This window comes from Medicago sativa, chromosome 3, assembly GCF_051527215.1.
Source record: "Medicago sativa cultivar Bolivia chromosome 3, Bolivia_mono, whole genome shotgun sequence".
Classification (NCBI taxonomy): Eukaryota; Viridiplantae; Streptophyta; class Magnoliopsida; order Fabales; family Fabaceae; genus Medicago; species Medicago sativa.
In genome coordinates this window covers 89,670,540-89,696,069 of record NC_140751.1, presented here as the reverse complement: position 1 = coordinate 89,696,069, position 25,530 = coordinate 89,670,540, and the positions used below count along the sequence as shown (strand labels likewise).

Genomic DNA, 25,530 nt, shown 5'->3' with positions numbered 1-25,530 from the left:
ATCGGAATCAGTCAAATCATCAACAATTTTAAAAATACAACTTTAATATCGTAACACGTAGTAAGCATACACCAAGAAACTGATCCTAACCGCAAGGGCCGTTAATACTATAAAAATGAAAAGGAAAATGAACTTTTATGTAGTAACTGAAATAAGAAGAAATATGAAAAGGAACTTTTATGTGGTAAACGGCAGAAAATAATAACAACAACAAAAATAATAATAATAATAATAATAATAATAATAATAATAATAATAATAATAATAATAATAATAATAATAAATACTGCCATCAATAAAGGAACCATTAAAAATGAAAAGAAATTGTTATGAGAAAAGGAACCGCTTGCGTCTTTAAAAAAATGTTTTAGTACTGTGGTATATCAATTTTGGAAGCAACAATATTTCAATCAAAAAGGAAGTGACTTAGTGGGGAGAGTTGTAAAGTGTAGTCAAGAGGTACCCGGTTCGAATCCTTGAAAACTTTTTTTTTCATAAAAAATATTCAGATCCGCCAAAAAGGGCGGGATTAGGGTTAGGTCAGACTGTCTAACATTTATATATATTAAGATGAATTCTTGGAATTTTTTTAACATGTTAGATTAACTCTGATGAACGTGGCTGTGACATTCAGGTTCCTTCCTATTTACACAAATTCCAAATCCGCCGCCGTCATCATGTAGATCAAATGGATAGTGGTGCGACGAGTGTCTCTGTCCTCCGCACCACCGTACCTTTCCGACGTGCGGTTGCTCTTTGTAGTCGTAAAGGTTGGTTTGTGTTTTTGGTGTTTTTTATTTGTTTCGTTTGGCTGAGACGTTGGTGGGTTTTGTGGTGTGTCGTTGGATGCTTGTCGGTGGTTGTTTGGTTTTCGTGGGTCTCAGACTATTTGATTTGTTTTCTCTCTTGGTTGTGGTGGAGGTTATGTTTGCTCGCAACATAGGTGGTGATGGATCGGTCACGATGGTGGTGATGGATCATATCTAGGTTCACTTATGAACTTATATGGTTTCGATGGATCTTTGGTTGTGTTGGTTTGTGGTACTTCATGGTGGTTTTCTTGGTGGTGCTGATTTTGGGTCTTTTGTGGCGGGGCTCATGGTGGTTTTTGGTGGTGATGCTTGTGGTGGTTTTGGGTGGTGCTGCGCGCTTGGTAGCTGGTGTTGCTTTTAGGTGAGGGTTAATGGTGATTTTTGTGGTGGTCAATAGCAGCTTTGGTGACGGTGGTGGTAATGGTGTTGATTTTTATGGTGGTGTTTGGTGATGGTACAAGGATTTTTGGTTGGCTTTTGCCGTTGTTTATGAGGTGTGTTTGGGTGAAGGTGCTCCGGAGAGCTAATGGTGGTGTTTGAGGTTTTTTTCCGACTGTTTTTCAAAGGTTGTTGGTTGTGGTGTAGGTTTTTAAGTTGGTGTTCAGCGGTTGTGTGCGAGCAGCGGAATGTGGGTGGTAGAAGTTGTTTTTGTGGCAGTTGTGACGATGCTTGAGGATTTTGTTTATGTGTTTTCGTTGATCGTGGTATTAACTTTGTTTTGGTGTTTCTATTTATTGATTTCGGAGATAGCCCTTTGTTAGGAGGTGTTTCCTATAGGTTTTTGGATTTTTCTTTATTTTCAAGGGTGAATGGGTTTTTCATTGGGGGCTTCCCATCATCCTTTGTTTATTGCTACTGTAAGACTCCTAGCCTAGCACTCCTTGTGCTGGTTAAGTTTCATTGCTATCTTAATAAATTTCATTTTAGCTTTTTCAAAAAAAAAAAAACTCTGATGAACGTGTGACGTAATATTTATTCAAAGTTTTCTTCTTTCAATAAGTTTTGACTTCTAAACACACTTTCACTCTATTGCAAACGCTATTTGTTGATTTTTATTTTTTGTAATAATGCCAACACCGCAACATTGTTATTCCTTTATTCATTCTTTTTTTTTTCTTTATAATAATTCTAGTTTTTTTTTTTTGTGCGTAATATTTATCAGAATGGTCAACGGAAACCAGCGTTAGAAGTCCCGTTATAGTTGAATCAAACAGACACCCATAATGCTCTTTAGAGTTTAGACTGAACAAAAGGTACACGACACCTTTGTCCAAGTTTCTCTTCTTTTTTCCATCCAAATAAAAACGACACCTTTTTGTCCAAATTCCATCCAAATAAAAACGACACCTTTTTGTCCAAACGGTGTATACAACTAAAGTTGGATTCCATAACATATAATAACATTATAATCCAAATAAATATAAAACCATAATCATTATATTACAAATATTCCAGACAAATCAGGAGCCTGGGTTCTTTGCTTTTTAACACTTCAGCGCTGCTAAATAACCAATAAGCTAGCGTGTGTTAAAACTCTGATTCTGAAAATGTACTCGACGAACACCCTTTTCTTTGCAATCTTCATCGACACAACTGAGTTTTGACTTTGAGTGAAATAGCATCTTCTTAGCAACAACCACTTGTGGATGCATCGGACTGGGGCTTGTCCTTAAAAATGTTCTTTTTGTTCCCTTTAGAACCTTCGGCTAGGAGGCTAGGTGTGTCCAAAATCTGGGTACGTATAAAGACCAAAATTTACATATGTTATAACAAAATATGCTTGTATTCCATGATGTTAGCATGTTTGATTATCACAACTCAAAATATGCAATTCAAATCCATTTCTCCCATGTACCATTTTTTCTTAATGTTTCCAATTTGTGTCTCATCAGAAACAGATGATATGGTTGGCGTGTTGGGATACCCCCTACAGCAGCTGTGGGGACTTTTTTTTCAATTAAACATTTGTGTCTTTCCCAATTATAAATAGGAGGCGTATCTATGGAAATTCGAAAGGATTAACATGTTATAAGAGTTAAGAGGAACAAATTATGATCTTTAAATTTATACCGATGATGAGGGAGTAATAATATGCAGCAGACCAATAAGAAACTTTAATACTGGTCTGGTCAGAAGTTTTAATGTGTCAGTGCGTCTGCTTGGAAGTAGTATGGTTAAAAGAATAATAATAATAATAATATGCAGCAGACCAATAAGATACGAAGATAATGTAAGAAAATAGGCAAACATGTTCTCAACATACCTTCAAAACTAGCTCTTCAAAGCAATGTTGTACATTAACTCGAGTCTTAGCACTGCATTCAATAAACAGGCAACCATATTCCCTTGCAAAGTCTATTCCCTCTTTCTTTGTCACAACTCTGTCACTCTCCTGCGAAGCAAATATTATCCATTTGCATGTCAACTCCTCTAGTTGGATGCATGAGAGAGAGAGAGAGAGAGAGAGAGAGAGAGAGAGAGAGAGAGAGAGAGAGAGAGAGAGAGAGAGAGAGAGAGAGAGAGACATTCTCTAATTCAATGCATAAATCAGAACAATGATGATTCTTTTTTTTTTAATAAAGAACGATGATGATTCTTAATGGGCCACAATGGAAATAATGGACCATTCAATATAAATTCATTATTTACATTTAATTTAACTACTATGTAAAATCATACAAAAACTTATGTTTCTTATTTAAATAATAATCGAAGGATGATGACTATCCAACTACAGAGACTTCCTCACAAGTCACTAAAATTGAAACTGAAAACACAACAAAACAGACGATAGACAAGTATGCTAGCCCAAAAAAAGCTCTCCATAAAATCCCCTTTGTGACATTCAATAATAGAAACCACACATAGATTTCCTCCCAAGTCACGCTTATGTTGAAATCAGAAAAACAACTATATTCCATGACAAATGGGAGGGGAGAAACTTCTGATAGAACGTTCAGGAATCATGCTTTGTCCATAAAAATAAAGGCGAAGTACTCAAATGAAAACCTTGAGATAATTGTAGACGTCCTAAAAGAGTATACCTTATCAACTTTGTTTCCAACAAGCATCTTGATGCAGTCCTGATTTGTTGAATAAAGGTCTACTTCCTTAGCCCATACTTCTGAGAGATTTGTAAATGTATCTCGTCGAGTAACATCGTAAGCTGCAGCAGTTTAAGGAATGAAATGCAGTTAAACAAAACAAAATTTCAACAATTCATCTACAGTTTCCTAAATTCCACACAGTCAGCATAATGCAAATTTCCAGGTGAATTCAGTTAATAAATTCAATGAAAATTTTAGTTAGTTATTGAATTGCCGCCACAGCTCCATTAGATGAAAGAGCACTTACTTAACAAGCCATAGCATGATATAGGTAAGAAAGTATATTTAATAGTGTACACCTGTCAATATCATATTTAGAATAATAGAGTGGAGTCGCCATTGGAAATACTTAAGTTTGAAGGGATTATAAATAGGAATAGTTGCTGTGAAAAGAGAAATCCTTTGTGGAGGGGAAACCCTTGGAAAAAAATAATATTCTCCATCTCCAGCATAATTTTCAATAACACACTTCTACTAATTTGAATTTATCTTGCTTCCATTACAACTTTTTCTGGTTCCCAGTAAATTGGTCCGACCTGCCAAATCTTTGGCTGAGGGAGAAATGAAGGTGGCAGCTGTGTCATTGAAGGAGGCAATGATAATGGATTGCAGCCATGTCTGTCGGAGTCTAACATTTATGAAATCGAAAAGATGTTGTATCAATAAAGATAAGTTAAAAAGGTTGGGATAAGTTAGGTTTGTTAGTAAGTTAGGATAGAAGGAGTCATTTTGTACATCTGATAGTTGTTGTGAAAGGAATGTGAAGGGGAACCCTTGAGAAGAATTCCATTCTTCGCTTTCTGTTCACTTTTCAATAATACGCTTCTATATGTTTTATCATTTCTATCTTTCTTTCATTATAGTTTCTCTGAATTTAAAACAAAGTGATCTTAACCCCCCCCCCCCCCCCCCCCCCCCCCCCCCAAAAAAAAAAAAAAAAAAAAAGTGATCCAACTTGTAAAACTATTATTGGAGGAGAAATGAAGGTGACAGTGTCATTGAAAGAGGAGACCAACAATCATGGATTACCCTTGTGCACTGAAGTCTGGCATTTCTTGAACCAAGAAGACGTCGTATTAGTTCATTAAGATGCAAGGAATCAATTGTGATGAAAAAATGGGAGGTAGGAACCACTATGATCAAAAAGAATGTCAAAGGGATTGGAGTAACCAAAAAATACAATGGTCAAGACACGGAGAAACAGAATCTTGATATTGAAGGGAAAGGGTGGAATTTTGAGAGTAAGAAGACCAAAGGGAATTCGTAACCGAACAAAAACTGTGGAGCATACAATGGAAAAATCGAATGAGGTGACCAATGAACATGGGTCTCAGGCTCAGCTGTTGGAGATCAAGGCGAGACTCGGTGAAATAGATGAAATCAACACAGCTCTTTGTTGTCTAATGTAAAAATAGGGATTGACAAGGGAGGATGATGGGTTCAACCTACAAATTCTAGGTGGAATGAAGAGGACCAAAGAAACCTCAAATGATCATAGTAAGTCTGAGTGTGGCAGCGACAAGACCGTTCATGGGCAAGAAAGATGGGTGATATAGGACCACTCCATCAGCCTGTGTCACTGAAAGGTTCTCAATAGATGAAGCCACAGGAACAAGCAAACACAAGGATAGAATCGGAGCTCTACCTAGTGGTAAAGATGCTTGTATTTAAGGTGGATGGCGATGGTGGAGAAGGCACTGACCACAACCAATTAGAAGCCAAGTCGATTATTCATGTTGATGCAACAAGGAATAATATGGAAATTGTGGCAAGGAAGAAACAAGGAGAAAAGAGAACGGAAGAAAGATGTAACCATACAGAGGTGAGAGGTAAAACAGGGAAGGAAACTCAATATATGGATACTGTGAGGGTGTGGTATGAGAAAAGAGGAGTGAAAACCTTGAAAATTTGAGTCTTGGACAATCCAGGTAAACCCACTGCCTCCACTAGAACTATCGGGAGTTGATTCACTTACAGTGCCCAAAGAGATCCAGGTAACACTGAGTCTAGTAATATACACATCCTGTCGAAGCTACAAGATGCTAGCCCAGTTATGATAGCAATTAGGTCATTGTTCAAAGAGTCACAATGGGCATATAATATTGCAAATGTGATTTTAATGAGCAAAAAAACAAATGGGAGGGATCGGCATTCCATGCTTGACCTAATGGGCCATACCCAAATGCATGTCGATAATGAGATCCATGAGAGAAGGATAACTAGCAACGCCTACCAACCTAACTTATTGTTGGACTTAATCGACGAAGTCTATGGAGTACAAGGAGGGAAGACGGTCATTCTTTCAACAACATAAACCAGGGATAATCACAAAGCTATTGCCATTGTAACCTATTTGGATCCTGTTGTGGAAATTACACGAGTCAAGTCTATACAAAGTTACAAACAATGGAATGTAAAGAAATTTTGGGAGGCATCATTAAGTTATTCTCCTAAAGCTGCAATAATGCCCAGAGAATTATGTATTTGATTTAAACATTGTTAGTGTTCTTTGTGGACGGAAACCCTTGAGGAGAACCTATTCTCTATTTTCTGTTCAGTTTTCTATAACGCAGTTTTATTTTCTTTTATCCTTTCTATATTTCTCTCATGCCAATTTCTCCAGGTTCGAAACAATCATTAATATATAGAAGTTATAAAGAGCTACATAAATGGGTTTCAACACTCACAATAAGATTGAAGTGATATTCTAAGATTCATCAGAAATAATAGATCAACATATGAAGAAATGAAACTCACCCATAATGATCCCTTGAGCGCCTCGATAATAAGAACTAGTTAGTGTTCTGAATCTCTCTTGACCAGCTGCATAATTAATTAATCATCGTATCATCATATCATATATAGTACATTTAAACACTACTAAAGTGAATCATAAATAAATAAAAAAGAAAAATGAATAAACACAATGTATTGTTGAGACCTGTATCCCAAATGGCAAGCTTCAACTTTTTACCATCTATAGTGACGTATTTGACCTTAAAATCAACACCTAGACAATGCAATGGTTGATTATGAATATAATGACGTGAAGAATGAAATGAATAAGGAAAAAAGTAAGTGACTCACCAATTGTAGGAGAGAGATTTTCAAAAGAATCAGAGGTGAAACAGAGGAGGAGACTACTCTTGCCAACACCGGAGTCTCCAATCATCAAGAGTTTGAACACATAATCAAATTCCTGAGGCGTACTCGAATCCATCGCAATTAACTGATTCCATCGTAAAATAAAATAACAAAAATTAAATTATATATATATAATCAGATTTCAATGCATGTTTCTGATTCATTTGATAAGAAAAGGATAATTGGAATCGCATACCTGGGAATTAAGAAGATGAAATCATATGATATGCGTAGGCAGAGGAAGAAGAGAAGATGGAATTTTAACGGAAAAAAATGAATGAGGAACCGTATCCGATTTACCAGGTCGCCTTACCACTTTCTTTCTTTCTTTTTATTTTTCTGATCATACATGCATCTCGTCTCGTGTATAAGTTTAGGATTACAAACTCTTTTGTAGGGTCTTGCACAAAAAAGATTAATTAATAAAAGGCATTATTTAAGGATTTAAAAATAAAAAGGGAATTATTTAGTTATACAATTTTCAATAAAAAGTTTTTTATGGTCTAAACAAGTGCCTTAGCATTCTTCATTAATAAGTTGTTTACGAGAAAAGTTAAATAGTTCAATTTTCAATGTATTAAATATATTTGGGGCCGGTCTAACATGTCTAGAGGCCTAAAACAAATTTTATAATGAAACCTTTTGGAATTTAAAAAAAAAAGTAACACGGTGCTTATTTTTTATTTTATTTGAGGGATAACACAATGCTTATTAAAAGCATAAGAGCATCTACAATGGAGACCCTCAATTTGAATGTCTTAAACGGGTCTCACTTGTACACATAACTTTTTTATTATTTTTTAATAACAGTACTTAATAGGTACTCATTCACTCCAATGGAGACCTTCTTGCAAAAAGTCTAAATAGGCCCCACAACTTACTCTTCCTCGTTTACATTCCACCACTAACATATTATTTTAATAAAAAAAGTGTGTTGGGACCACTAAAAGATGGGGTCCTTAACTTAGACCCTAGGTCATAGAAGACCCTCAAAAAAATTCCCACAATAAGAGTACTTATTAGGTACTAGGTCTTAAATGGTGAAGACCCCGCCATTGTGGATGCTTTAATAAGTTAAGTTTTGTTGAATCCAAGATTTGAACTTATGACCAAAAAGATTTGAAGCCTTAAAAATGATCAACCAAGTTAGATAAATAAAAATGACCAACCAAGTTAGATAAATATTGACTACTAGTATGTCGTATTATATATTTATAGCTAAATTAACTTATTTTGAGGTCTTTTTTGACCCAAAAATCTTGACGCCTAAAATCCTTGCTTGGGTGGCTTGGCCCTTAGGCCAGCCCTGAATACATCAATTTTCATAAAACTCTACTCCTTTCGTCTCAAAATAATATATTTTCTCTGGTCATTATTATAAACAAAACTTCATTTTTTAGATACATTAAATAATTATTGTATCTTATAAGCAAAACTTCACTTTTTAGATACATTAAATTAAATAATTAATGTATCTAGGTTTTGCTTATAATAATGACTGGAGGAAATAGTTGTTTAAAGTTTGTGCACGATTGTTAAAGAAATTATTAACTGCGTTAATTTCAATGATAAAATTAGTATCATTTACTAAAATATCTTATTAATAGTAGTTAGTGAAGTAGTTAAGTTGAATGAAATTGAATAAATAAAGGTATAATAGTGGAAATAAATAATAAATGCGACAATAGTGTTTTGTGACAATTATTTTAAGACAGAAAAAAATGTTAAAGAAATGATTATTTTGAGATGGATAGATTATTATTTAAAGCTTGTTAAAGTGTGCCCTAAGGACACTTATTACCATTTCATTTTTTTATTTCATTGTCATATTACCCTAAAATTTAAAAGCACATTAATTATTTATGTGTTTACGGTTAAAAACTTTTTCTTCTGAACAAATATGTTGTTTTTTAAAAATAAGTTTTTATTTTATTTTACTTTGTCAAGTAGTCTAATTGTTAGAAATTGACATTTTCAAGGTGAATAAGTGGATGTTCGAGGTTTGAATATCGACTCTACATGTATTATGCATTATCTATATCAACTGAGTTAAGATCACAAGAACATTTAAATATGTTTTTAGTCTCCATAAGTTAGTGTTTTTTGGTTATGTTCTATGTATTTTATTTTTTTTAAAAAAGTTTGATTAATCAAATTTGTTTGTTAATGGTCCCCAATATAATCACCCTTCAATAAACAACTATTGTCTCAACATTAAAAACATCAAGACTAGTATCTTATACTAAAAATATTACATCAGTAATGTTGTAGTGACACACAAAAACACAAACAAAACATTTTCATTTCTAAGTATCGAAGAACACAATCGTGCATCCAAGGAAGGTGAAGAGACAAAGGAATAACAAAATGGTGAATTTGGATGAGTCTAAAAATATTTCTAACTCAGATTCAACTACAAACAACGTTAACAATATGGTAATGTTTTGATTCACTTTCTCTTGTTTTAACTTTTTAGTTTGAATCTCTTTATGTTTTGGTTAATTTGTGATGTCTATGTTTTTAAAAAGTGCAGTTTGTAAATTCTTCATATGAGACGACGAACTTGATACTAAAAATACGTTTGAATTCAATGGTTACATAACAAGTAAAGCTTCAAAACCATCAACATACAAAACAAAAAGCAATTGTGGTTATAAGTTTCAAACAAAATCAAATAAAAATCCAATATTTTTCCTACCCAATTCAATAATGAAAACAACAGTTACCAATTCAACAATGAAAATTTCAACAAAAGTTATGAAAATAAGAATTTACCATCAAATCCAACGTGTTGGCAGTAAAGAGCAAAACTTGTGACATCCTTCCATAGAACAGGAAGTCTTCCCTCACGAGCATAAGATTTGAGAGCAGTATCAATAACCGTTGCAACAAAGTCTTTCTCACTAACCACAAATCGAATCAGTCCAGCGCTTCCAAAAATATTGATACTGATCAACAAGTTCCTCGCATCATCACGTTCTGGTTCTTCCTCTGCTTACTCAACAACAACTTTTCAATTTTTTTTCAATCAACCAAAACAAACCTTGGATCTGGAAACGTAAATGACATTTCAAGCTTTTCTTTTATTTTCTATACAACTTTAGAACACCAGACTTTGCTGTGTTTTTAGAAATCCCCTTAACTTCATAGTGCAAAAAACAATGCAAATCTTCAATCCCGTCATGTTCAACAAAAGAAAAATGATAATTATTCTCAACAATTATCTGAACAATCTTCTCCCTATACTTTTCTTGATTTAATGGTGGATAAAATAAAACATCTCTTTCAACACATTTCAGCAAATGCTTGTTCAAATTTGTCGTGTTACTATCATCTTTTACAATGTAGCTTTTACAACAATTTATGCATTTTGCCATTAGCAACCATTCCTCATCAAAAGTTTTTGCCTTTTCTTGAACTAGGGATTGAACTTTCACTATTCCCCTTCATTGAACATATTTCCTATACAACAGCTACAACAAGAGGTTATAGAACTAGTAACAGAGTTCAACATCCAGACACCAAATCATAAGGAATAGAAATATGGTTAGTTTCACTGATTTGTCTCATAAGTATACTTGCTCACTGATTTCTAATTAACCAACAAATAACATTATGGATCATACAATGACAAGATATAACTAATAAACAATAATCTACCTGCAATACAACAATACATTCTCTAATATGCAACTATAAACTTTCTTTTCACAATGCGAACAAATTGTTGCTTGATTTAAACTTTTAACAAGGATATCATAAACAACAATACCCCAATTATGTTTTCTAATCGACTTAAGTCATCTAGAAATTCAAAGTATTGACAATGCACAATGGAGGTTGAATTAGGAAAACAAAACTTTGTCAAACCAATAAGTATATAAAGTCGTCAAAATTCTTCAACATCTCCATCTCTATCATTATTAACAAGTTTTTCAAATATGATTTTTACTATAATAACTTCGCCACCAAACCAATATTTACGTAACATACATGCGGTCTTCTTTGAAATCCGCTTTTTTTGCCCACTGTGTGAAAACCCAGTGCAAATCACACATCTAGCAGAGTAAAACATATTGTCCTATTTTGTATATGAAAACTCAAACTCCTTGCATCTCGTCAATTGACTAATTGTCTAATCAACATTTCAAATATATCCAATTTTTATAACACAAACATTAATCATATATACATAACAAAAAGAGAGTTTATGTAACCAACCATAAGGCAACAACACAATGTATGCCTGTTGAATGAACGAAAATTGTGCAAATGTCATATGCTCTTGAAAATTTGTACGCACAATATTAAATAACCATAGCAAATTATCACAAACATGATACTGAAATAAGGTTGGCCATAATTTTCCAAAACATGTCCAATTTTCAATTTCAAAACTTCTACTAAAAAAGATAAAGCAAACTAGTATTTGACAACAATATGCAAGGTATGACAATCATGGACATATTCTCCATCCCTCATACAAATACCCCTTGGCAGTTAATATCTGCATGATTCTAATACTTAATTATTATAATGATTGAACTTGAACGCCTATTTCATATATATATATATATATACATATAGGGATTTGCTAGAACACACCCACTAGTTTTTATGTGGGAGTGTTTTAGCAAAGCTACACCTTAGGGTGTATTTAACCACTTTTTAGTTATTCACTTGCTAAAATACTCCTTCTAAAAAGTAAGTGGGTGTATCCTAGCAAACCCCTATAGGATTTGCTAGAACACACCCACTTGTTTTTGTTAGAAGGTGTGTTATAGCAACATACACCTTAAGGTGTATTTATTAACTTTTTAGTTATAACTTGCTAAAACACTCCCACATAAAAACTAGTGGGTGTGTTCTAGCAAACCCCACATATATATATATATATATATATATATATATATATATATATATATATATATATATATATATATATGAAAATAAAACATTTCTTAATCTTTAATATATACTTTTGCCATAATGAGCACAAAATGATCAATAGAATCACAAAATTGATCAAACTCCTTTCCTTATTTACCCTGTTTATTCTACTATTATAGAGACCTTTGTATAAACAATATATCTTGATGATTACCATACTTCACCTTTGATATTGCAACAAAATCATTGAATTCATGTTTATTTTGTAACAATACTCACAACGGTGACAAGAAAAATAAATAAACATTAAGCATCCATATGCATAACATGCACAAACTGATTTTAAGAATATACAATAAGATGTTTATTAAATGAAAGACATTCACAACTAATTTTATGTTATTTTTTTTGTTTTGTTCAGGGAAACTGATTTTATGTTGAAAACCTAAAAATATTGATAGCGGAAAGATGTTGAAATTCATAGAAGTTGTTGGTTACCTCACCTTGATTGTTTTGGGAGTGACGAGTTCTAGCAGCGGCAAAACCTATAATGATGGCTAACTCTCTGATAAGATATCATATAAAAAAATTACTCAAGATATTCGTGACATAGTGCGTTTGTGGATATGTTGTTTGACCAAACAAAACCAATCATTCACAGATATTAAATGAGTCATTATCCGACCATTTCTACCGGCTCTCAAAACCTTCCACTTGACATATTAATGAACACTTGTAACACCCAACCTGAATCATGACCTTAATTTAATTATCTGGTAAACCAACTTCACAGAATATACCGAATAAATGACCAATTCAACATGTCACATGCCTTAGTTTTTTTTCTACTAAATGGTTAAGCCTTAGTTAAATTCCCTTTAATAGCAAAGTGTCTAATATTTTCAATCATCTTATTCATACTATGATCAATTTCCTTAGCAATAACAATGTTCTCATGAATAATTACAAGGAGCAAAAGCGATTTTAAAAGGAGAAACAATAAGAGGAATATACCCTGTCAATTGGTTAACAATCACCTTGCAGAGAGAAATGAGCCAAACTTCTGTCTAGAATTCTTGAATTTTTTTTTTTTATCTAGAATGTTCTTATCATCTTTTAGCTAAGATCCTGATCTTTCTTATGCGAATCTTTCTTATGCGAGTTGTCTTGGACAATAATAATAACACCTACGAATCATTTTTACTCATGATCTTTAAAACTACATTAACTTTTTGCAAAATACTAGATAATTTGTATCGGAGATTGTTGTGAGCCTCGTAAACCTTATATTCAACCTTCCGTCGTGCAATTCATAAATAAGGATATTTTAACATCTATTATTAGTTTTGTAAACAAACATTTATTTTTTTATTATAAAAAAAAATGACATATGTCATGATCCCGATTCCACCTATTGAATGCCAGCTTTTCATGCACCATATATATCAATTAATTAATCAGAATGGATCTGATCCAACACCTAAAAAAAAACAAATAAATGCCAATATTTTATCTCCTATTTGCATTTTACCATAACACATATCAGCTTGATTACATAATTAATTAATCTATTTTTGTATAACATAATTAATCCAAGAAAAAAAGCACAAATTTATCTGTATATACTTATATACAATTTGTGAGAAAAAGAAAAGATGAGAAGAAGACTAAATCTCGGTGGCAATAGGAAGGGAGGAATTCTTAGATGGTCACTGGACCAAACCATTGCATTTGGTCACATTCAATTAAAAGTTGACACCTCATAAACATTTAATTTAAATAATAAATATAAATGATAAAGAAAGAGATAAACCTTCTGAAACTCAGAGAGGGTAGGAACAATAGCAGGGGAGGAGAAGGTACAAGTACAACAGCAATTGCCATGTCGGAAGCAAGCAATAACGAAGACGAGTTTTCCGGTGGCTACGCCGATTTTGATGACGGTGACGATGAGAAACCTTCTGAAAACTTTCAAACTCAACAAAACAAAAGATGAGAAACCTTCAACAAAACTCTTCAAATTATATTATATTACTGAAGTAGAGAAACAGGCCTCAATTGATGTCCTTTGTTGAAACCAATGGAGTTTTTTTTTTATTTAAAAAAAAGGTAAAAATGGAGGACAAAAATGGAGCTTTGACATGAAAGTTTTATTGCTTGTCTGAGAGGTGAATCACGAGGTCTTGGCCGTCGTTGTGGATGCCGTCATCGCCGATGCCACAGTTGTTGATACTGTCATAACCATCATCGTTGTTTGTCGTTGACGCCGTCATCAACATCGAGCAGCCGCTGTCTTCTCCGCCGTGTCAGGTGTGGCCATCGGTGCACACTTGTTCTCCCGCCCGGGGTCGGAGGCATCATCCGATTTCATCTTCTCTTCCGTTTATCTTTTTCTTTCAGGGATTTCTCTGTTAGTTAGTGATAAATTTTCTCTCTCCTTAGATGAGGTGTCAACTTTTAATTGGATGTGACCAAATGCAATTGTTTGGTCATGTGACCATTCAAGAATTTCTCGAAGGGAGGTGGAGCAAAAGCGTAGATCACGGACCCCGCACATGATTTGGTGGGAACTGAAGTGATACACACGGGACACAACGTTAGAAGAAAAAGAGTATCTTCCATATTTTCTTTCTCAAAATTTCCGAATCTGACCCCACCAACACCATTTTTTATTTATTATTATTATTATTTTTCTCTTCGCTGCGTTGAAACGCGCTCTCTCCAAACCAATATACGCAAATAACAGTGCAACACGCATCCATCTTCTTCTTCTCCTTCGCCACCACCTTCAATATTTCATTCATGAGAAATTGATGTAACAGAATAACAATGGAATCAGAGAAAACAACGCTTATGATCCTTGGATCATACACAAAACCATCATGCTCAATCTTGTTTCTCTTCTTCACCTTCCTCACCGTCCTTTCCCTTCAATTTTCCACCCGCTCTCTCTTCCCTCTTTCCATCCTCCTCTCCCAACAACCACAACCCTCCATCCTCGATCCCACCACCTGCTCTGGTTTCTTCCACCACGTTCCTCCCAGAAAAGTTATCAAGTCGATCGTTGATTTCGGCGGAGTTGGCGATGGCAAAACCCTGAACACCCAATCGTTTCAGAGAGCGATTCGTTACATGCAACGTTTTCAAGGCAAAGGTGGGTCCCAGCTTAATATCCCCAATGGGACATGGCTCACCGGTAGTTTTAATCTCACAAGTGATTTCACACTTTTTCTTCATCATGGTGCTGTTCTTTTAGGTTCTCAGGTACCACCATTTTTTGAATTTTAATTATACTATTATATTATTATTATTATTATTATTATTATTATTCTGTTTTAATATAGTGTTACGTTTTCATGTGAAAATTAATTAGACTTTACACCTGCAATTTGGGTTTTGCATGTGATTTTGATCATTACTGTCTTTAGTGGCAAACAAGTTGAAAAATAAATTAAGTTATTTTTAAAGTTTTTTCTTCTTCTTCTTCTTATTCCTCATTAAATTAAATTTGTTGTTTTATGTGTATCTTTATTAAGAAAAGTGGTGAGATGTTGCTTTTGACTTCTTTAATTATGCATGGTTGTACAATTAGTGCAATCACATGGAACCCACCAAACCAACCAAATCATGTTTGTTTAACTTTGTTTTTGGTTGCTAATTATACTTTTGGAAATTTGATGAAAATGTGATTATTATATTTTTATTAATTCCACATTTTACAGGACATTAAAGAATGGCCTATTATTGAACCATTACCATCTTATGGAAGGGGAAGAGAGAGGTTAGGAGGAAGACATATTAGCCTTATACATGCAAATGGGGTCCGAAATGTTGTCATTACAGGTAAACAAAAAATAAGTACTTTTTTCCACTTAATTGCAATTCCATTAGTACTGCAATTAGACAAAAAAGTAACTAATGTAGTGACTAGTGAATGACTACTTTTCAAGGGAAAATCCAACCACTTATTTAGTTTTTTTGTTGGTGATATAATTAATTAACTTATTTGGTTAAAGTTTGTAAAAACCTGTACAGTATATAGTCCAAATATGGGAAATATTGCTCATATGCATTTTATTATTTTATTTTGTAGGAGAAAATGGGACAGTGGATGGTCAAGGGAGGATGTGGTGGGAACTTTGGTGGAATAGAACATTGGTGCACACAAGAGGACATCTCCTTGAACTCATGAACTCGGAAAATGTTATTGTTTCAAACCTCACTTTTAGAAATTCTCCTTTTTGGACTATCCATCCTGTTTACTGCAGGTTTGTCCTTTTACTGCACATTCTTGATAGTTTTGTCCTTCAAGTTGAATTTATCGAGGAAACTTTTTAGTGTTATATTATGCATAGGTGTCCTGTTTAATTTTATGTATTGGATGCTCGATTAAAGAAAATCATTTCAATTATGTATTGTACGTTGCTAGCATTTGTAATTCCATAAACTGAGGTTTAATAAAATGCTGTGTTTTGATTCAGTAATGTCGTGATCAAAGGGATGACAATCTTGGCTCCTCTTAATGCCCCAAATACTGATGGCATAGACCCAGGTTTGTACTTTGCACTTATTTACCTCTTTATTTATCGCGTTCAGTTATCGTGCTTGTTTGTTTCTTTGTTATGCTCAAATTCAAGTGAACAAATGTTAATGCAAATTGTTTTATAGTCTCTTACAAGTGAATTTCCTTTCTCATGATTCAGACTCGAGTACCAATGTGTGTATTGAAGATAACTACATAGAAAGTGGGGACGATCTTGTAGCCATCAAAAGTGGTTGGGATCAATATGGAATCGCCGTGGCTAAGCCTAGCACAAATATCATAGTAAGGAGAGTTTCAGGAACTACCCCAACTTGCTCTGGAGTAGGAATAGGCAGTGAGATGTCTGGTGGAATTTCAAATATTACAATTGAGAATTTGCACGTGTGGAATTCTGCAGCAGGAGTTCGCATAAAATCTGATAATGGTAGAGGCGGGTATGTAGCAAATGTGAGTATAAGCAATATAAGAATGGAGAGAGTGAAGATACCAATTAGGTTTAGTAGAGGTTCAAACGATCATCCTGATGATGGGTGGGATCCAAAAGCTGTTCCTAGATTTAAAGATATTTTAATCAGCAATGTGGTCAGTGTAAATTCAACAAAAGCTCCAGTTTTGGAAGGTGTAAAGGGTTCATCATTCGAAGGCTTATGCTTCAAGAATATTACTCTTCTTGGTGTAGCCTTATCTGCAACATGGCATTGTGAATATGTTGCTGGTTTCACCAATGGGGTGTTCCCCGTTCCGTGTCCTGAGTTGCACAACAATGGCACTACATCCTGGTGTTGACCTTGCTGATTTACTATGTGTGGATCATGGATGGTTCTAAATTCCAGCTATGCTGAAAACCAGATCAGTTGGCCCATATTGAGCGAGCAGTTTTCCGAGTCCTGCTCAAGCGAATTATTTTGCTACGCGTTAAAAATGAGCTGCAATAATGGATTGGGCTTGTGAAGCCTGAATTTATCTGACGCGAGATCTTCCTTTCTGCCTACGGTGACATTGACAAATAATCTGTTCGGTTTGAGATTTGTGGTTGGAACGTGTAGGAGTACCATTTGAAATTGATTGATTTCAGGTCATTCTCCCTCGCTCGCCCTGGTGGTTGGCTAGATAAAGTGGAGTTGTACCTTAGTTTTAGAGGGGTAACCAATGATTTTTGTGTTTTCCATAACTAGATCATTTTCTTGAACATTAATGTTGTATAGACAGTTTTTTCACCGGGAGAAAACCCAAAATTTGAATACAGGAGAGACAATTTTGATTCAGCTTCAAATACTGAAAATTTCATTTAAAAATTAATTTATTTAATGTTTTTCTTTAAAGCAATGTACTTCCTAGCAAAGCCAGCAGTGAACTCCAAGACTGTCATAACTTGTATTTCTTGCAACCCCAAAACACTCATCAGCAAAGACCTGTTACATCATTCAATAGTCAAGACCTAGCAAAATGGTATATTTACCTAACTTGTATAACAGCAAAGCTGAGAATCAAGATGAAGATGAAATCCCATTCTTCATTTTTCTTCATGTTCCTCACTGTAGCCTTTAGCAGCATACGAATAAGCTTAGCGGACTGTGATAATCTACAGGACACATGCCCCACATCTCCATCAAAAAAGCAGACAACATTCATCAATGGCTTCTCTTGCAATAACCCATCTAACACATTAGCTCATGATTTCAAGACCATGGAATTAAGCAAAGCAGGTTCAATAGATGATTCTGGTTCATCAATCAACATCGTCACAGCTTCTAAGTTCCCTGGCCTCAACACTCTTGGTATCTCAATTGGCAGAACAGACATTGAAGTTGATGGGATTGTGAACCTCCATAATCATCCAAGAGCTAGTGAGATGATCTTTGTTGAGGAAGGTGTATTGGAAGCTGGATTTCTTGATACACAAAACAAGGTTTTTCAGAAGTCTTTGAAGGAAGGTGATGTGTTTGTGATCCCTAAGGGCTTGTTCCATTTCTTTCTAAATCGTGGTGTAGAAGTTGCAACTGTGTTGTCTGTGTATAATAGCCAAAATCCAGGGTTGGGATCTCTTAATGCTACACCACCTTCTTCTTCCGAATCAGTTGAGAAGATAAAGAGGAAGCTTATATCACTTTATGAGTTAGAACTTGATAATGTTAATGATTTGAGTTTGGCTGTGTCGGAGATTATTTACAGTTAGCCGTTTCAGTGTTTTGTATCATTACTTGGTTTGATTGGGAACTTGCACAATGTTACTATTCACATTGAAGGCATGCTATATGAGTTGCTGGTATATATTTGTTGCTGTTGATGAAATGGTAATGATATTTGTAGTTTGAAATATGATTTTTTTTCCAGTCCCTTTTCTTTTTCTCTTTCATGTCTACATTCTATCTTTCTTACTTGTGCAGATATCGTACTTTCTACACCCTCCCTCTCTATATTTATCTTATTATGCCTCACTCATCTGTATGAGAATTTTTTTCCTTACAGTTTCTTGACAAAGCAAGCCCTTTTGGAATGGAGATAGTGTTTCAGAAGTTAATTCTCCTCTTTTGATATAGGAAAAAAATTAGAATAGGGGGAGACAGATTCTTATATAAGGTTAAAGAAAATCATAAATCTCAATGAAAACATACAAAGTAACTTACATATAATCTATCAATCAATTAAATAATTCCGAACTTGAATCTAAGTCAATGGTTTCACGAGAGTATTTTGAATGAAATGGTACAATTACTTCTTTTAAGAAAAAAAAGCTCAAACTATAATTTATGTCTACGGTTTAATTCTTGATCACCCCAGAAACAAATAGCAAGGCTCGGGTAAGAAGCAAAAGTCCCTTTGCTTTAGATAGGAGAGTACCTTAGACCTACCTAAGTATTTTAGGCTTTGATGTTGGAAAGTAGTACAAACAGAAACATAAGTTTGAGATTATCTTTTTTTGTTAACATGCCATTCGTAGGTAGGACGCATGCGAAACACGGGAAACTTAAATCATAGGACATGCACATTACAATATCCAAAATCATATCTTGAATCTGCATTGAGTGAGATGAAAATACTTGCCAGTAATTTTATTTTAATTTTGAAAATATTATAAAGAGAAATAGTTGATTTGAAAATTTATTCAAAATCCTTCAAAGCCATCTTCCAATATTTTTTAGTTCCCCCATATTAGAGGGGGTTTAGTCCAATGGACAAATAAAAAATTCTCATATAAGGTGGAGAGACTACTCACCATTCTTTTTACTCCTTCCTCTATCATCAAAACCTTTCCCTCCAAATTCCTAAACAAAGTTTAAGGAGGTGAACCTCCAATACCTGTATGATTTCTTGCAGCATATGGTCACTAGTTTCCTTCCTCAACATATTATATCAAGATGCAAAACCAGGAAGAAATAAAAAAATGAATCTAAAAGCTAAGTTGTACATTATATCCACCCCCAGCCCAAGCAATAAAGACACATAACCATCCTTTGAAACATTGCTCCAGGATGAAATTCACTAATTCAATAACAGAATACATAGTTTATTGTATCAGTAATACACATCCACTCACCCTATAAGTAAATAAGGTGGTAATTTCATCTACAAGGGTCCAAGTACAACTAGCTCCAGCCTGTTAAGCCAAACCTATCAGCAAGATTGTACATGACCAACTGGTCCCAGACAGGGCCGAAGAGGCGTTCCCCTCCAATGGAAAATGTAAGTGCCCAGGAACAAAGAAGCGTCGCAAATACAGTAAAACCAACGGCAGACCCAACAACATCTGCACAAAGATATCCAACAAATCAATGAGGTTTTCCATTTAGTACAAGACAAAAAAGAAGTTTTCCATTTGGTACATGACAAACGATACAAATATACGAGAAAAGAGTAAAAACAAAGATTCTAGTGCAGTTACACCTTGGGTGTGGAAAAGGCTAAAACTGCTTCACTCCATTCAGCAATTTTGAGATTAATTCAAATGGAAAAGGGAACATGGTTCTAAAAATATTGAAAAAATTCATTGTATTTCACTAATTAAATTCCTTAAAACATGTGAATAGATTCAACAATTCAACCATAACCACCAATACTCATGCCCTTCCCATCCTCAAAGCAATGTAATCCATAGATAGAAACCAACAATTACCAGAAGCAATAAATCACGATGATATCAAGTAATAATAACTCCATAGTATAAAAGGGGCATAAGTTTCTCCTCCAGAGACTAAAACTCATTTAGGGCCCGTTTGTTTTTGATTAACCAAAAAATCACTTTTTATGATATTTACAGTGTTTGTTTTAGATTTTTAACAAATCTATTTTGTTAAAAAAAAATCATTTTTAGCCTCAAAATGAAAAGCTATTCCCAGTAGCTTTTCCAAAATTTATTTTTTGTAAAAACAAAGAACTCGAGTGTATAAGCTTCAAATCATAAAAAAATGATTTTTATGATAGTAAACAAACGGAAATTAGCTTCAGATTTTTTCAAAAATCTCCAAAAAGAAATCTCTAGCTTTTTTTTTTTAAAAACAAAATCTACTTTTTTAAGCCAAACCAAACAAGGGTGTGAAGCAAATATTATCAAGAAATGATTATGAAATCAATGATTGTTATACTACATGCATAAGAAATCATCACTGCGTTGAATAATGAACTCTTAATTTCCTCACTGCACTCTAAATTCAGCCAAATCCTAAGTTCCCAAAATACAATACATCAATTCTATCTATCTATCTAATGTGTATCAATCATCCTAATTAACTTCCAGAATTAAACAATATTTGTACTAACAGTAGGAATTAAAAGATAAAAAATTGAAGAAAGAAAGGATTTAGAAGAAGAACATACAGGGGCGAATGCGAGGGAAGGAATGAGAGTGACGAATAACGGGCCAGAAGTAGAAGCAATTAACAGCCCAAAGAAGAGGAAGAAGTGCGAAACCGAATTTGTAGAATCTACGTGCGTATTTCACTGATTCTTCCTCTGATAGTCCTAGTGGACCGTCGATCGTTGGCCATAACGGAACCGATAAGGCCAGCGGATTTGGATTTGGATTGGGATTAGGGTTGTTGGTGTGTGATTGTGAAGACTCCATCACTTCCGATCTATGCTATGCTATTCTGAATGAATGAATGAATTTGAACAAAGCTACACTCTTTCTTCTTCTTCTTCTTTCTCTAATCTTGCATTAGATTCACGTGTGCGTCAACACATAATTGTGGAAACTTGTACTTCTTCATTATTCATTCCCCCACTTCCTCTTTTACATTTTTACCTCACTTTTACCTTTTACTATTATTTTTTCATTTCATTTTTTTTTTACGCATTTTACTTATATGCTCAGCAGAGTAAAATTCGAATTTTTTTTTTCTACCCTACTTTATTGCCAAAAATCCAAAAATGCCCTATTTTTTTTGAAAATTGCAGAACTGCCCTACTTTTTCAGACTTTCTGGTACCACTCCACTTGGAGTTGCGAGGTACCCTAAAAAGTGACAAATTTTTTGTCCTTATTGTACCCCTCTACTCCAAGTTGCGGGGTACTTTCCTATTTTTTTTTTTGAATTTTTTAACTACCCCGCAAGATGGACTTACATCCTATTTATGGGTTATTTTTTTTAAAATTTTTAAATACCCCTCTACTTGGAGTAGAGGGGTATAATAGGAAAAAAAAATTAAAACATCACGTAATGTTGTACAAAAGCATGCATAAAAAATAATAATAAAAACTTAATTTAAAAAAAAAATTAATTAAAATTATATAACACTTAAAATACCATAAAATCTACCATTATTATAAATGCCTTGCGGTCCCACACCCTCGTCTTCGACGATGTCTTCCACGATTTACTTGAGGGTCGTGTTGGTCTTCGTCATTGTTATCTGCAGTTGATTGTACCTGACTACCATAACCCAACGACAACGACACATCGTGTTCCCTTGTTGGCCATCCCAAATCCAGAAATTGTTCATTGGAGTTAAATGAAGCTGGAGAGAAGTGAGATAGTAGGTTTGTTGGTGTTGGTGGGTTGTTGGTGTACATTGGGTATTGTGGGTTGTTGTAGGGGGGTAATTGGTGTTGGACGGTCCGGCTTGGTTTGGGTCATTATAGGAGAAGTAGTTGTTGTTGGACGTGCTAGCTTGGTTTGGGTCATTGTAACCAAAGTTTGGCATTGAATTTTGTTGATAAGTTGACTGATAATAAGGGTCATATGCATTTTTCGGAGTGGTATATGGTGGTGGTTGGATGATATTTTGTTGGGGGGTGTCGAGAAATTCATACATTACAGAACCATGACTATTTTGTGTTGTATGTGGTTGGGATTGATGATCTTGTAGTTGAGAAAAAATTTCATGATCCCAAAAATCATCATGAATTGGTGGTTGGTCATTGTGAATTTCAGGTTGATGCTCCGACTGTTCTTCTTTGTCTGAATCTGAACTAGATGGTTTTGTGTCAATTGAAACCCGTAGATGTGGGTTGCATGTGGTTGTCAACCACTCAATATACGCATGAGTATGGGTGAGTGATCTTGGCCGCATGCGAGGTAGAGTATAACGACGTCGATTGTCCCAATGTTGGCTCTCTTGTGGAAAGCGAAAACCATTGGATTCGTACCACGTCTTGTACCGTTTGTCCAACACATGGAATTCCCGCATGTCTTTTGGGGGCTCCGGTATTTCTTGTGGCAGGAACAAAGATTTGCCAGGAACAATTATTGATTTTCAAACGGTCCCATCAACAGAAGTGGTCAATGAGACTGTCTTCAAGCGTCTCTTTTGGGCCTTTCGTCCATGCATCTTGGGTTTCGAATTCTGCAAACCAATTGTCCAGATTGACGTAACTTGGTTGTACGGTAAATACAAAGGAACATTGTTGTTAGCTGTTGCGCAAGATGGGAACAAGATATTTCCCATTGCTTTCGCAATTGTGGAAGGCGAGACCAAGGATGCATGGAGTTTCTTTTTGAAAAATCTAAGGCAGCATGTCACCCCATAGGCGAACATATGCCTCATTTCTGATAGACATGTTTCGATAAAGAGCGCGTATGATGATCCACAGAATGGATGGCACGATGCTCCGACAAGCCATGTGTTTTGTGTCCGACACATTGCACAAAACTTCATGCGATCGTTCAAGGATGGAGAACTTAAGAAGAAAGTTGAAGGCATTGGGTAAAAATTATATCTATTTCCTTGTAAATTCGACATATTATTTGTTTAAAGAACACACATCTAACTTTTTTCAAAACAATGCAGGTTACGCCATGAACATCCCAACATTCGAATACTACCGCTCTGAAATCGCTGTTGCAGACCGAAAGACTTTAGCATGGGTGGACAACATTCCCAAAGAAAAGTGGACTCAATCACATGATGATGGTCGACGATGGGGCCACATGACAAGTAACTTGGTAGAGTCACAAAACAATGTGTATAAGGGTATTCGAGGACTCCCGATCACAGCTATTGTGAAAGCATCATATTACAGGTTGGCGGCCTTGTTTGCAAAAAGAGGACATGAGGCAGCAGCAAGGGTAAATTCTGGTGAGCCATTCTCAGAAAACATCATGAAATATCTCAGGGATGAGGTGATTAAATCCAACAGTCATCATGTCACTCAGTTTGACCGGGATCGGTATACCTTCTCCGTCCGTGAAACCATCGACCATAGAGAAGGATTACCAAAGGGAGAATACAAGGTGGACCTGCACAATAAATGGTGTGACTGTGGACAATTCAGAGCGTTACACCTACCATGCTCACATGTCATTGCCGCATGTTCAAGCTTTCGTCACGACTACAAAACTTTTGTCGATAACAAATTCACAAATGAGTGTGTATACGCGGTATACAACATCCACTTCGACGTGGTTCACCACCAGACATATTGGCCTGACTATGAAGGACTGAAGGTGGTTCCCAACAAGTCCATGCGTAGGGCAAAGAAAGGTCGTCCACCAATTACTCGCATTAGGACCGAGATGGACGATGTGGAAACTGAGAGAAGATGCGGCGTTTGTAGGATGCCTGATCATTCCCGCAAAGATTGCATTGATATTAGACATCAGTAGAAATCTAGTCTTTATTTCAGATTTATCGTATTTCGTATGTTTTTTATTTTATAAATATTATGGTTATTATTATAATTACTTTTTTATTAATGCCTAAATTAACATTATTAATATAAGTTGAAATGGTGTGATAAATTGAAAAATGAAAGGAAGTATTTATAGTAGATAAAATAATACATGTTTTATAATAATTGTAGATTTTATGGTATTTTAAGTGTTATATAATTTTAATTAGTTTTTTTAAATTAAGTTTTTATTATTATTTTTTATGCATGCTTTTGTACAACATCACGTGATGTTTCAAAAAAAATTTGTCCTATTATACCACTCTACTTGGAGTAGAGGGGTATTTAAATTTTTTTTAAAAAATAACCCATAAATAGGACGGAAGTCCATCTTGCGGGGTAGTTAAAAAATTCAAAAAAAAAATAGGAAAGTACCCCACAACTTGGAGTAGAGGGGTACAATAAGGACAAAATTTTTGTCACTTTTTAGGGTACCCCGCAACTCCAAGTGGAGTGGTACCAGAAAGTCTGAAAAAGTAGGGTAGTTCTGCAATTTTTCGAAAAAGTAGGGCATTTTTGGATTTTTGGCAATAAAATAGGGTAGAAATAAAAAATTCGTAAAATTCTACCATATACTTAAGTAAAATTCTACCGTACTTAAGTATGGTCTTCCCTCAAAAGAAAAAGTATGGTCTTTAAAATAATTTAAGGTTTAAATTTAATAGGTAGCAACTCATAAATTTATTTTTAAATTAGCTAAATTATATCATGGTCTTTTAAGTTTGACATTTGTAATAAATAGATTTTAAGTTATTTTTTGTCAGGTTTGTAATATATTAATCCTTTAAGTTATTTAAGTTAAACATTTTCATTTTAGTAATTATGTTAACCAAACATTACAAAAATGATGATGTGACACTTGAGTGTATGATGTCATATGTATCATCATGAGACATCTTAGAATATAAAACAATCCAAGAATATCCAT

General features: G+C 34.6%; 4 protein-coding genes and 3 pseudogenes across 6 annotated transcripts; 3 read left to right on the top strand and 4 right to left on the bottom strand.

Annotated features, from left to right (window-relative positions):
* Nucleotides 1-2,124: 2,124 nt before the first annotated feature.
* On the bottom strand, nucleotides 2,125-7,428 carry LOC146941709 (ras-related protein RABC1-like). Of its 2 annotated transcripts, XM_085755514.1 has the most exons (7): nucleotides 7,260-7,428; nucleotides 7,007-7,148; nucleotides 6,861-6,929; nucleotides 6,677-6,742; nucleotides 3,857-3,978; nucleotides 3,076-3,204; nucleotides 2,125-2,543 (listed from the first exon to the last, which is right to left on the bottom strand). In XM_085755514.1, exons 2-7 carry the CDS (start codon nucleotides 7,137-7,139, stop codon nucleotides 2,439-2,441), a joined length of 624 nt encoding a protein of 207 aa, XP_085611640.1. In that variant the 5' UTR covers nucleotides 7,140-7,148; nucleotides 7,260-7,428; the 3' UTR covers nucleotides 2,125-2,438. The 2 variants fall into 2 exon arrangements, with proteins under 2 accessions (XP_085611640.1, XP_085611642.1); XM_085755516.1 differs by lacking the exon at nucleotides 6,861-6,929.
* Nucleotides 7,429-10,584: 3,156 nt separating this feature from the next.
* On the bottom strand, nucleotides 10,585-11,342 carry LOC146941708 (uncharacterized; annotated as a pseudogene).
* A 3,325-nt stretch (nucleotides 11,343-14,667) lies between these two features.
* Nucleotides 14,668-17,769, top strand: LOC146941707 (Pectin lyase-like superfamily protein). The gene is made up of 5 exons (XM_085755511.1): nucleotides 14,668-15,217; nucleotides 15,676-15,796; nucleotides 16,047-16,221; nucleotides 16,435-16,505; nucleotides 16,657-17,769. Exons 1-5 carry the CDS (start codon nucleotides 14,783-14,785, stop codon nucleotides 17,280-17,282), a joined length of 1,428 nt encoding a protein of 475 aa, XP_085611637.1. The 5' UTR covers nucleotides 14,668-14,782; the 3' UTR covers nucleotides 17,283-17,769.
* Nucleotides 17,770-17,988: 219 nt separating this feature from the next.
* On the top strand, nucleotides 17,989-18,811 carry LOC146941706 (germin-like protein subfamily 3 member 4 pseudogene; annotated as a pseudogene). The gene has a single exon (XR_015032468.1). The product of XR_015032468.1 is annotated as a germin-like protein subfamily 3 member 4 pseudogene (transcript).
* A 1,071-nt stretch (nucleotides 18,812-19,882) lies between these two features.
* On the bottom strand, nucleotides 19,883-21,665 carry LOC146941705 (gamma-secretase subunit). Its single transcript, XM_085755513.1, has 2 exons — nucleotides 21,312-21,665; nucleotides 19,883-20,244 (listed from the first exon to the last, which is right to left on the bottom strand). The coding sequence occupies exons 1-2, from the start codon at nucleotides 21,556-21,558 to the stop codon at nucleotides 20,084-20,086; spliced, it is 408 nt and encodes a 135-aa protein (XP_085611639.1). The 5' UTR covers nucleotides 21,559-21,665; the 3' UTR covers nucleotides 19,883-20,083.
* Nucleotides 21,666-22,256: 591 nt separating this feature from the next.
* Nucleotides 22,257-23,248, bottom strand: LOC146941704 (uncharacterized; annotated as a pseudogene).
* Nucleotides 23,121-24,537, top strand: LOC146941703 (uncharacterized). The gene is made up of 2 exons (XM_085749979.1): nucleotides 23,121-23,421; nucleotides 23,723-24,537. The coding sequence occupies exons 1-2, from the start codon at nucleotides 23,121-23,123 to the stop codon at nucleotides 24,535-24,537; spliced, it is 1,116 nt and encodes a 371-aa protein (XP_085606105.1).
* The last annotated feature ends 993 nt before the right edge of the window (nucleotides 24,538-25,530 follow it).

Coding starts and splice junctions, on each gene's coding strand:
- LOC146941705 (XM_085755513.1), bottom strand. CDS start 21,558: ATGGAGTCTTCACAATCACACACCAACAACCCTAATCCCAATCCAAAT. Junction 20,245..21,311: donor CTTCCCTCGCATTCGCCCCT/GTATGTTCTTCT, acceptor ATCTTTGTGCAG/ATGTTGTTGGGTCTGCCGTT.
- LOC146941707 (XM_085755511.1), top strand. CDS start 14,783: ATGGAATCAGAGAAAACAACGCTTATGATCCTTGGATCATACACAAAA. Junction 15,797..16,046: donor CCGAAATGTTGTCATTACAG/GTAAACAAAAAA, acceptor TTTATTTTGTAG/GAGAAAATGGGACAGTGGAT. Junction 16,222..16,434: donor ATCCATCCTGTTTACTGCAG/GTTTGTCCTTTT, acceptor GTTTTGATTCAG/TAATGTCGTGATCAAAGGGA.
- LOC146941709 (XM_085755514.1), bottom strand. CDS start 7,139: ATGGATTCGAGTACGCCTCAGGAATTTGATTATGTGTTCAAACTCTTG. Junction 3,979..6,676: donor CGCTCAAGGGATCATTATGG/GTGAGTTTCATT, acceptor AAACTGCTGCAG/CTTACGATGTTACTCGACGA. Junction 3,205..3,856: donor TTGGAAACAAAGTTGATAAG/GTATACTCTTTT, acceptor TTTGCTTCGCAG/GAGAGTGACAGAGTTGTGAC.
- LOC146941703 (XM_085749979.1), top strand. CDS start 23,121: ATGTCTTTTGGGGGCTCCGGTATTTCTTGTGGCAGGAACAAAGATTTG. Junction 23,422..23,722: donor CGAGACCAAGGATGCATGGA/GTTTCTTTTTGA, acceptor AAAACAATGCAG/GTTACGCCATGAACATCCCA.